Consider the following 13,154-nt stretch of genomic DNA (forward strand, 5'->3'; position numbering starts at 1 on the left):
CAGTTTTCTGAGATAGATGTCCTTTTGATCATCTAACAAAGATAACCTCTAACATGAACATCATCTATACCCAAGTAGCCAGCCCTAAATACATGTACACATGAGCAACACTTAATGAACCCAGTACACAATAGGCTGTCTTTATATGTGTATGTGCATATGTGTGTGTATGTGCATGTGTTTCTGTTAGGATAATAGTAATTATAGAAGAGAATGTCACAGACTTGAGAGGGAGTTGGGAGAACATTGTAAGAGGTGAGGGAAGAAGGAAGGCTTGAATGGGTGTAAACATAATATTCATGAATGATGAAATTATCAAAAATAATTTACAATTATGAAGCAAAATGCTTCTAAAATGTTTTTAATTTACTGAAGAAGCACTGGGTTTTTAAACATTTCATATTTTAATTTATTTTATTATCTTGAAGATGATAATGATAATTATGATATATATATGCATACTTGTGCTCACATGTGTATGTGTGTATGTATTATGTGCATAGGCACATATTTTTTTTTTAGGAAGAACATGCAGAGTTCGTAGGACAACTTACTACAGGCATTGGTTTAGTCTTCCCACTACTGTGAATTCTACAGATTGAAATTGGGATATCAGGTTTCATGAGACTTTACACTCTGAGCACTCAAACATTCCCAGAGATCTAGATAATATTAAGGAAAGGTAATCTATTTGAAATGGGAGGGAGTAAAAGTATCATGATATGGTGATTTAAACAAATAAAATATAATGAATTATATAGAACAAATACAAATTTTAAATGAATGCATTTTCTGCAAACAAATCAAATATAGAAGTAAAAGTATTTTGAGTCAAATATTTAAATAGATGTGAGGTAAGAAAATAATAACTATCTGTTACAGTAATTTCCTTGACCTTGATACTCCAGTATTTTGTGGTGGAACTTTTATAGATTATTTAAATGGATATTGTAATGTTTACTAAATATTCTGTAGATGATTAATAAAGTGTTAGAATGAAGTTCAGGTACCTATTTTATTAATTAAAAACAAGAACATAAGATGAACAAAAATACTTAAAATACTCTACATCAAATATTAATTATACAGCTCACATATGCACAAAACAAATGTAAATAGGGAGTACTATTTCCAAATAAGATGGTTAAGTTTATAATTTCTATTCAGCTTTATTCCCTTAAAGTCAATAATCACACCATTTAGAAACACTGAATCTCAATCAAAGTTAGCATTATCCCAAAGATAATTGGTATAGAAATTTAAAATTCTGTTTGATAGACTTAATTAAGCCAGATGGCTATAATATAATCTATTAAACATGACAAACCTATATAGTTTATTAAAAAGGAAGTTGGACTTCTGATAGATTCTCATTTGTGTTCATATAAGTACCACACAATGGGATAATATAGACTTTTAATGAAATATATACTTTGTGAAGCATACATGTGTTAATAAGGATAATCAGGAGTTTGTAAATTATACAGTGGCCAGGATCATCTTCTTGTTTTCAGAACACAGTACAGGGAGGCAACCAAAGAGAAAATGAATAAATGGAGTGTGTGTGTGTGTGTGTGTGGTGTGTGTCTGTGTGTGTGTAACAAGAATAGAACATGGTAGAAAACACGGATCATAACTCACAGAGAGGAGAGACATTTGTATTTCTACAGTTGAATGAAGTGAGAAGAGTCCTAATGAGGAGAATCGAAATGAAAAATTAATCATCAAGTGAACCTGTGCTCTGGTATAAAAAAATTATTGTTGCCCTAAAAGCTATGTCTTCAGAAGCATTCTGTGTGGCCACACTCCCCTAAACACAAACAAGGTATAGTTGTTATCTTCTCACATCTTGATAAGAGTCAAAAAGAGATTACTGTCATCATCTTTATTTTTATACCCAGGAAATTAAAGCATATAATGAAAGACAGTGTGAGAGTGGGCAAAGACAAAAACCTCTACTCCTATATTTGATCCAATTAAGTAAAAGTTGGAAATTTGAATTTTCATTTTTGTTTATGTCTCTCAACATAGTCGGCATAACTTTTTCATGACATCTCAAAAATGAGATACTGTTAGGAACAAAGGGTTCTGTTAAGATGACAAGCTCATCTAGAACACACACACACACACACACACACACACCATAACTGAGTATCTAAAACCAGAAAAGCTGGAAAACCAATGAAATAACAAAGTAATCAAATAAGAGATGTGTCCATGTCTTCCAGTTAATGTTAGCTCTTAATTTTAAGAATGCAGAGCAAGCAAAGAGTTGGGTCTCTGGGGATACCTGCTAAGGAGTTATCATGATAGCATTAATTGATATGGGAAGATCCATTCCCTCTTGATGGGAATCCTGGACTCTATAGAATTAAGAAAACAAGCTGAGCATCAGAATACATACATTTATCACTTCCTGCTCCCTTTTTATGGATTCTGTATAACCAGCTGATACAGGATCCTAGTGCTTTGACAGCCGCTATGACATATAACAGGAGGAGATAGGAGCTAGGTTGCTTATGGAATTTTAAAGAAGGGAATACCAAATACAATTATATTTTTACTATTTATTTATTTATTTATTTATTTATTTATTTATTTATAACTTCAGATTTCATTCCCCTCTGAGTCTACCCTCTGACTGTTCCACATCCCATACCTCCACCCCCATCCCTGACTCCATGAGGATGTCTCCACCCCCAGCCCTTACCCACCAGACTTCTAAACTCCCTGGGGCCTCCAATCTTTCGAGGGTTAGTTAGGTGCATCTTCTCTGACTAATCCCAGACCTGGCTTCCCTCCAGTGTATGTGTGTTGGGGTCTCATATCAGCTGTTGTATGCTACCTGGCTGGTGGTCCAGTGTTTGAGAGTTCTCAGGGATCCAGATTAATTGAGACTGCTGGTCCTTCAAAAAATTATATCTTTCCAGTTTGTATTGTAGTTTCTGAAGATGCAGATGCAATTAATTTACAAAACATTAATTTAATGGTGTTTAAGTATTGCTTCTATAGTATCAGCATTTTTATTGGGTAGTTTACTATGCATATCAGGATCTAAAGATGTCATTATTATTACTGAGATCCTTGTGCAGTGAGTGGCATATGAAAGCCCTTGAGAATGTATTGGCAAATAGCAAGTATGTTCTTTTATATAAATGAGAGCCAGTGCCTAAATTCTAGATGAATCACTCCTTTAGTAGCTCATTAGAATATAATGAATAACAAATTAATAACCACAAAGTGCTCTATTTAATTAATGATGTTCAGATAATTAAAGTAAAGATATTGGAAGTGTTGAAATTCATTCAGAAGGGCTTTTCTGAAAGTCCATGTGAGAGACATGAAGTGATTTTTCATATAAAAGCAACTAGATCAATTTGAAATGATGTGACGCAAAGCATTGGGATTTGTCACCAACTCTCTAATTCTGAAAACATTGATGTTTTAAACCATACTGGTATAAGTTAGTTATTACTGTAGCCTATTTATTATACTTAAACATTTATACTTTCAAACATTAAGATAGGGTTGAAATTTCTGAGAAAATCAGACTTATCTTTGTAAGCCATAGTCTTTAAATCAAAGTAAATCTTAAAAAATAGTCATCAAATTGTATGATAGTAATAGTCATTTAATAGCATTATAAATAGGTCTGGCCATTTTGACTCCTGCCTTTAATCTCCATATTCAGTAGGTCAAGGAGAGCTGATAAAGTCACCTAGGGTTACAGAGAAAGACCATGCCCCCCCCCCAATCTTTAGAAATAAACAGTCAAATGTGTATATTTTAACATTTCGACATTAAAGACCCCATATGTATTGTGATGTGATCCCAAAGAGTTCAATTGTTACTTTCCTTCACATTTCACTGGAGAAGTGAGCAGATCTTTAGAAACCAGGAACAGAAATTCATATTTGGAGAATTGGTTGCTTGTAGATAATTTTTATTGGTAACAGCTGCATGTAGCTGTTTTCACATTCATTTATCTTAGTCTGCTACATGATTACCAAAACATGGAATCCACAAAGAAAAATAAATAAGAAAAGTAAAGTGCTAGAGCATTATTACCAGCACAGAACTGTTCTGCGTTCCAGCGTTAGTTATGGCGTCAGGTGAAAGCACACGAGATTGAAATAATTTACTCTGACCTTGTTTCCCCAGGTTTTTGCTGTTTTTATGTATAACAAAAATCAATTAGAGCCAAGTGCCTGGAGCTCTGTCCTTTTTCATTTCCAAATCTGAGAGATTGCAAATTATGGAAGACATTTTAAAATTACTGATATGTTTTTTTATTTTCTTTATTACTTTCTAGCAAAATATTTGACATAGTGTTCAGAGACATGTGCTAAATTACTCTGTCGTGCGAGTTACACATAAAAGCCAGGCATAGTCATCAGATCCAACTGTCATGGTGGACCGCTCAATATTCAAAAAATAAAAAAATCTCACTCCTTGAGCCATCAAGTTTTTTTCCTTTCATAAATATTAATATTTGTCACGATAAACAGGTTTGACGATTATGTCAACACAGCATGATTAATATAATTATTTTGAATTTTTAAATTCTTGAAATGAAGTTTAGATATACTCCTAACTTCTTCATTTAAGTGTGCCTACATTCTGCCAAATAACAATAATTGTCAACGTTACTTGAATATTTTCCAGTATCAGGCAGTTTATATATATATATATAATATATATTTAGGACTGTAACTGTCATTTTTGCCCCGACATGGAGAAGATCAATAGGGAATAGGATACTCGATGATTCCTAATTTGTGCAGCTGATAGGGTATACTTTTCTGCTTCCTATAGAGCAGGTAGTAATAAATATATCAACAACAACATATCTTATATAAAATTAAAGTGTTGTTGAAGACAAGCTTCTCCATATAATCTTATTAAATGGATTGTCTCCTGAGCAAAAATTAAAACTTTACAAAACCCATTCCTAAAATATTTGGATCTCTGAACAAATCCCCTGTCTCAAAAGCAGAACATGTAAGAACCAAAATATTGCATTACATTTTGTCTGAGTCAGCCTAGTTTCAACGAAGAAAAAAATATGTTTGCACAGGAATTAGCTAAAAGCCATATTTTCTGTACACAAAATTAATTACACTTGGCAAGACCTCCTGACCAATGTCTCTATTGCTGTGATGTTACTATTGTTGCTATTTTTATTTTATTAAAATATAAATGTCTTTTTATTCCCTGATGTTAAGCATACGCACACTAAATTATTTATATATCCATTTTAATGTGTATTTTACATCTGACAAGGCAACTCTCTTTAGGACCCTTTGACTGACCCACCTGTCATTATTATGGGGTAACAATGTCACCTTTCTAGTGTACTATGAATTACAAAGGATTTGCAAAACACACCATCCATCATGCTGGCACTAAGTGGGTTTTCAGAGTAGATAGGAGATACCACAAGTGCTCTTTAGACGGTTACCAGAAAGCACAAATTGGAAGCTTAACAAAACAGTCCTATGATGAATGGATCTGACAGCTCTTCAAAGTAAAGGAGAACTCCTCCTCTGCAAATAACCTTGTCAAAAGCGAAAGTTGTGGAGAGCTTTGCTGGCCGTCAAAATAGAATAATTTAAAAACTTGTTAATGGCTCTGCCTCATAGAAATTCATGAGCACAGAATGTATTGAAAAATCAGAAAGGAGTTACATCTGAATTAGCAGCAGCATCTACTCAGGATTGATATGAATTGGTCAGAGAAGCACCAATTCCCTACTAGTTAGTCTCTGTGTCAGTGTAATATCGACCCTTTAACACACTGTTGCAGCATGTATGCACATGTTTTGTATAACATACAATGGTCAACTAGAACAGTTTCAGTTTTGAATATCTTAATCACACCATTTGAATTTGAAAAATATCAAGTCACTTGTACATTCTTCCTCATGTATCTACTTACACACTCTGTAAAACATTTATATTTTAGAATTAAAATACCTACTGAAATGTCTTCCCCTAAGTCACAAGAATAACATTTTTGTCATATTAAGGCCTTGAAACCAAGGTTTTGTGTGTGTGTGTAACTTCATTTAGGCCTTCAAAAATTTCTTCAGTTGAAGTTATATTTCAAAGGAGTACATTTCCATATCTGATTCCATCTCCAATTTTCCTTTTTAATTATTGGTTTATTTTTATTTTTAAGAACTTCTTTACTAGAATTAGGGGCTTAAATAACTTTTAAAATGTTAAATTGGTCAGGAGTAATATTCATAGACTTTGGTGAAATTGAACAAATGCTTGGGAAAACAGTTTATTATATGAAATAGAATGTCTAACATACAATACTGATAAGATAAGTATGTAAAAATTCTGTGATATCTGAATTCAGGTTGACAGAATTTATATCTAATGTTTTTCCAGTCTTCCCGGAGAGCCAGGTTAAGGGAATGGGACTTTTCAATTTCCCCATGATCAGGAAATCTTCAGTGCTTGTCAAGAGAAATTGAAAAAATTAGGTAAGAGTTAGTCCAAAGATTTGCTAGTCTTGATTTGTTTTTCTGCTTGAGTTGGGGTTTTTTTTTTTTTTTTTTTTTTTTTTTTTTTTTTTTTTTTTTTTTTTTTTGGTCAGGGTTTGGTTAATATGAACTATTTGAATTTACTTGAGCCAAACAGAACAATAGTGAGGACAGAGAAATAAGGTGGCATGTGAGGGCTTGGAGTGTAAGATGGTTCACATTGTGTTAAACTCATGGCTTCTGAGCCAAGACAACAGTGTTGACTCCTTCCCTATATTTTCATTGATATAAAATGTGTTGCTGTTATTGCCAGAAAACGTATGTATTGTCAAATCAAGTTTTGAGTTTTAGAATAAAAATATTACACATGCACACACACACACACACACAGAGTCACACAAGCACACACACAATTAAATTTAATTGGTAGTAGAAACTCTTCAAGTCTCTGCTGGCTATATGAAATTCTACTACAAGACACATTCCACCAACATAGGATAGAAGCCTGATTAACATCTAGTACACATGCATTCACCACAAACCTCAGAAACCACCGCAAAAAATAAAAGTATGTTGCAATATTACGAACATTGGTTCTTCTATTTTCTTAAGGAATTTTATATAGTACCTTTAAATTGTTTAAATATTCCATGTTTTGCTTCTAGCTAATATAAAGGTTTTACATAAAGATACGTAAACAGTAAAAATACAGCACCATTCCATCAGTGTTCAGTAATGCAATGCACAATTTAGAAAAAGAATTAAGCATGTCTGATAAAATTAAACTTTAATTGAGGAAGAATGGCTGCTATATAAAATAAAATATGCCATTATATATAACTTGCATCTTGGGTGCACTCTAGAAAAACCAAGAAAGTCATCTTTCAAGAAATTCAAAAGAAGATAGGCACACAAACATAATGTCACCTATAACAAGAAAAATAACAGGGAGTAACAATCACTTTTCCTTAATATCTCTTAAAGTCAATGGATGCAATTACCTGATAAAAAGACAAACTGGATATATAAACAGGGTGCAGCATTTTACTGCATAAAGGAAATGCACCTCAGTGACAAAAACTGACACTACCGCAGAGTAAAAGGTTGGAATACTATTTTCCAAGCAAATGGTCCCAAGAAACAAGCTGCAGTAGACATTCTAATATCAAATAAAATCGACTTTCAACCAAAAGTTATCAAAAAGAATAAGGAAGGACACTTCATACTGGTCAAAAGAAACAAATCTACCAAGACGAACTCTCAATTCTGAACTTCTATGTTCCAAATGCAAGGGCACCCACATTCATACAAGAAACTTTACTGAAGCTCAAAGCACACATCACACCCCACAAAATAATAGTGGGAGACTTTACCACCCCACTCTTAGCAATGGACAAATCATGGAAACAGAAACTAAAGAGAGACACATTGAAACTCACAGAAGATATGAACCAAATGGATCTAACATATATTTATAGAACATTTCATCCTAAAGCAAAAGAATATACTTTCTTCTCAGCACCTCATGGTACCTTCTCCAAAACTGACCATGTAATTGACAACAAAACAGGCCATAATGTATACAAGAAGATTGAAATAATCCCATGCACCCTATCAGATTAAAATTGAATAAGGCTGATCTTAAATTCCAACAGAAACAGAAGAAAACACACATACACATGGAAACTGAACAACACTCTACTCAATGATAATTTGGTCAAGGAAGAAATAAGAAATTAAAAACTTTTTAGAATTTAATGAAAATGAAGAAACATCATACCAAAACTTACGGGACACAATGAAAGCAGTGCTAAGAGGAAAACTCACAGCTATAAGTGCTTCCAAAAAGTAACTGGAGAGAGCTTACACTAGCAGCTTGACAACACACCTGAAAGCTCTAGAACAAGAAGAAGCAAATACACCCAAGAGAAGAAGGCAGGAAGAAAATAATCAAACTCAGTGCTGAAATCAACCAAGTAGAAACAAAAAGAACTATACAAAGAATCAACAAAACCAGGAGCTAGTTCCTGGAGCAAGTCAACAAGATTGATAAACCCTTAGGCAGACTAAACAGAGAGCACAGAGACAAAATAATAAAATCAGAAATGAAAATGGAGATATAACATGGAAATTCAAAAAAAAACATCAGATCCTACTAAAAAGTTTATGCTCAACTAAATTTGAAAATCTGGATGAAGTTGACAATTTTCTACACACACACAAGGTCCTAAAATTAAAACAGGATCAGATAAACCATCTAAAAAGTTCCATAACCCTTCAAGAAATAGAAGCCATCATTAATAGTCTTCCCCTCCCCCGGAAAAAAAAAAAAGCCCAGGACCAGATGGGTTTAGTGGATAATTCTCATACCTTTAAAGAGGACCTAATATCAACACTCTTCAAGCTATTCCACAAAATATAAACAGAAGGTACACTACTCAATTCATTATATGAAGCCACAATTACTTATATCTGAACCACACAAAGACCAAAAGAATAAAGAGCACTTCAGATCGATCTCCCATATGAACATGGATACAAAAAATACTCAATAAAATTCTTGCCAACCAAATCCAAGAACACATCAAATGATCATTGACCATGATCAAGTAGGCTTCATCCCAAGGATGAAAGTATAGTTCAATATATAGAAGTTCATCAATGGAATCCACTACATAAAGAAACTCAAAGAAAAAAACCACATGATCATCTCATTAGATGCTGAATAAGTATTAGACAAAATTCAGGATCCCATCATGTTAAAAGATTTGGAAAGATCAGGAATTCAAGGCCCATAACTAAACATTGTAAAAGCAATATGCAGCAAACCAGTAGCCAACATCAAACTAAATGGAGAGAAACTTGAAGCTATCCCACTAAAATCAGGAACTAGATAAGGCTGTGCATTTTCTCCCTATCTATTCAACATGGGACTTGAAGTTCTAGTTACGGCAATTAGACAACAAAAGGAGGTCAAAGGGACAAATTGGAAAGGGAGAAGAAGTCAATACATCACTATTTGTAGATGATATGATCATATAATTAACTGACCCCAAAAATTCCACCAGAGAACTACTAAATCTGATAAACAAGTTCAGCAAAGTGGCTGGATATAAAATTAACTCAAACAAAAGAAGCCTTCCTCTCCTCAAAAGATAAACAGGCTGAGAAAGAAGCTAGGGAAATGGCACCTCCAAAATAGCCACAAATGATATTACATACCTTGGCTTGACTCTAACCAAGCAAATGAAAGATCTTTATGACATGAACTTCAAGTCTCAGAAGATAGAAAGATCTCCCATGCTCATGGATTGGCAGGATTAATATAGAAAAAATGGCCAATTTGCTGAAGCCAGTCTACAGATTGAATGCAGTTCCTATCAACATTCCAACTAGTTCTTCATAGATTTAGAAAGAGAAATTTGCAATAACAAAATACCCAGGATAGTAAGAACTATTCTCAACAATAAAAGAACTTCTGAGGGAATCACTATCCCTGACCTCAATCTGTATTACAGAGCAATAGTGAAAAACAAAGCAAAACAAAACAAAACAAAATCTGCATTGTATTGATTCAGAAAAATGCAAATCGACCCATTCCTATCTCCTTTCCAAGTGGATCAAGGACCTCCACATAAAATCAAATACACTGAAACTTATAGAGGAGAAAGTGGGAAAGAGCCTCGAAGATATGGGCTCAGGGGAAAAATTCCTCAACAGAACACCAGTGGTTTGTGCAATAAAATCAAGAATCAACAAATGGTACCTCATAAATATTACAAAGTTTCTGTAAGCCAAACTACACTCTCAATAAGACAAAAAGGTAACCAACAGATTGGGAAAAGATCTTTATCAACCCTACATCTGATAGAGGGCTGATATCCAATATATAGAACTCAAGAAGTTAGACTCCAGAGAACCAAATAACCGTATTAAAAATGGGGTACAGAGCTAAACAATGAATTTTCAACTAAGGAATATCAAATGTCAGAGAAGCACCTAAAGAAATGTTCAACATCCTTAGTCATTAGGAAAATTCAAATCAAAACAACCCTGAGATCCCTACTCACACCAATCAGAATGGCTAAAATAAAAACTCAGGTGACAGCAGATGCTGACAATGTTGTGGAGAAAGAGGAACACTCCCCCATTTCTGCAATGCAAGCTGGTACAACCACTCTGGAAATCAGTTTGGTGGTTCCTCAGAAAATTGGACATAGCATTACCTTAGTACCCAGCTATATCACTCCTGGGCATATACCCAGAAGATGCTCCAACATGTAATGTGGACACATGCTCCACTATGCTCATATCAGCCTTATTTATAATAGCCAGGAGATGGAAAAAACAAAAAAAACAAAAAACAAAAAACCTGTCCTTCAACAGAGGAATGGATACAAAAATGTGTTACATTTTCACAATGGAGTACTACTTTTAGCTATTAAAAATGATGAGTTCATGAAATTCTTAGGCACATGTATAGAACTAGAAAATATCATTCTGAGTGAGGTAACCAGATTGCAAAACAGTGCACATGGTATGTCCTCACTGATAAGTGGATACTATCCCAAAAGCTCCAAATAACCAATATACAACTCACAGACCACAGGAAGCTCAAGAAGAAGAAAGATAAAAGAGTGGGTGCTTCGGTCCTTCTTAGAAAGAAAACAAAATACTCATAGGAGGAAATATGGAGATTAAACGTAGAGCAGAGGCTGAAAGAAAGGCCATCCAGAGAACAACAATAACAACTAACCAGAACCACCCCCCTCCCCCCAGAACTCCCAGGGACTAAGCCATCAACAAAGGAGTACACATGACTCCAGCTGCATAAGTAGCAGAGGATGGCCTTGTCATGCATCAATGGGTGGAGAGGACCTTGGTCCTATGAAGGCTAGATAGATTCCCCAGTGTAGGGGAATCAAGGGTGGGGAGGTGGGAGTGGGTGGCTGGGTGTGTGGAGAAACACCCTCATAGAAGCAGGGGAGGGAGGATATGATAGGGTGTTTCTAGGAGGGAGGGAAACTGGAAAAGGAGATAACCTTTGAAATGTAAATAAAGAAAATATCCAATAAAAATTATACTTTAAATTGAGGCAGAACTACTGCTATATAAAATAAAATATGCCATGATATATAACTTGTATGTTGGTTGCACTCTGGGTCATACACTGTTCCACAGGATTCACATAAATTAGTCATTTTAATTCTCACTGTGGTCCCCAAGTGATGCTTCTCATAAAGCTAAGAAGCTCAGCATCATTGAAGAGGCAGAAAACAGTGGATTACTGGAAAATGAACTTTAACTCATTACATGGCTCTAGACACTCTTCTCTAACCCGGAAGCTGAAATCACTACCAAATCTAGCTACCTATGAAAGACTGAGGAAGAATCCACACCTGGTTCCCCTTCACTCATTTCCCATCATGACTACAGGCAAGCTGCATTTCAAATCCTAAGTGTGCGAACAATCACATCAATTTTCTCCTTCATTTCTTATGTGCATAAACAACCTCAAAGTGTACTCCTTGCCATTTCTATTCTTTCCTTCCATATCATCATATTCAAATTTGCCTCTTCAAATCCATAAATGAGTTTCTCTTGAAAGATATGGGCTGAGGAAAATGTGAATAACTCAGTTGCACCTTCAACACCTTTGAATTAAATTCTTCTAACATGTTTTCACTTTCAAAACTTGATGAGCAAAGATCCTGCCACTTCCCTTCCTTCTTCCCGGCTTCCTGGCATTGCTACACGGAATATATTCAATGGCTACTTTTGTATGCTGCATCTTGCCAGTTAGCTCAATTTAGATGAAAGCTGTTGTTTTTTAATTCCATTTCACTGGAAATGACAGGGACAAATGGTCAAATTACCTGGAGAGTTCCTTTGGCAGAATAGGCTGCATATGAGAAGAACAGATCTTGGCTGTGGCCTCCTCTGGCTTCTTCCCTGCAAGGTTGGCCATCAGGATAAAAGCACTGGCCAGTGCTGCTCAGAGTGATGGTGCCTGGAGAGGACCCGGGAAAATCCAGCAGCACAGAATAGTTTATAAACTGTGTATCTTCCAAGCCCAATGCAATCCAGTGACTCTTAATCTTCTTTGCAATTTCCATGTCATCCTTGCTGTCATAGAGTTGTAGCCAATTTCTGAAAAATATAAAAGCATATTTTTAAAAACCGAGAGGAAGTCTTCACAATTTGGAGATATGACTACTCATACGTGAGCTTTTATTAATAGTCTTTGTGGGATATGGAAGGATAAATGTGAAAAGATCTGACCTTAAGAGATTTATGGAGTGATGGAGCTGAGGTATAGGAAGGGGAGTCATACTAAATCAAAGCAGGATGAATTTATGTTTTCAAGTAGATCTATGAAGAGCAATGGCAGCCATGGCTTTTATGACTTCTGAGTTTTATATCAACATTATCAAAATCCATATACAATCGGTTCCAAACTAACTATCCTGTTTATTGAAATAGGTTGCATTGTGTTTAATAAGATCTCACATAAAAGTATTGAATATATCAATATTTGCTTACTTAAAATAGCAGAGATTGCTCAATATGGTTTTCATGCAATACTACATGAGGCTATTAGAAAAATTATATTGAAGAAATCACTATATTAAACAGACATATAAGCATAAACTGCCAAATC

At 34.7% G+C, this 13,154-nt stretch overlaps 1 protein-coding gene across 2 annotated transcripts in view; it reads right to left on the minus strand.

The window, feature by feature from the left end:
• The window catches only part of Naaladl2 (N-acetylated alpha-linked acidic dipeptidase like 2), a 1,234,236-nt gene that overhangs the window by 563,923 nt on the left and 657,159 nt on the right, over positions 1–13,154 (minus strand). For both annotated transcript variants that reach the window (XM_029474777.1, XM_021158905.2), the window contains exon 3: positions 12,370–12,643. In XM_029474777.1, coding sequence (XP_029330637.1) covers positions 12,370–12,643 — 274 coding nt within the window. The remainder of the gene's footprint in view (positions 1–12,369; positions 12,644–13,154) is intronic.

The sequence above is a fragment of the Mus caroli genome, chromosome 3 (assembly GCF_900094665.2).
Source record: "Mus caroli chromosome 3, CAROLI_EIJ_v1.1, whole genome shotgun sequence".
Classification (NCBI taxonomy): domain Eukaryota; kingdom Metazoa; phylum Chordata; class Mammalia; order Rodentia; family Muridae; genus Mus; species Mus caroli.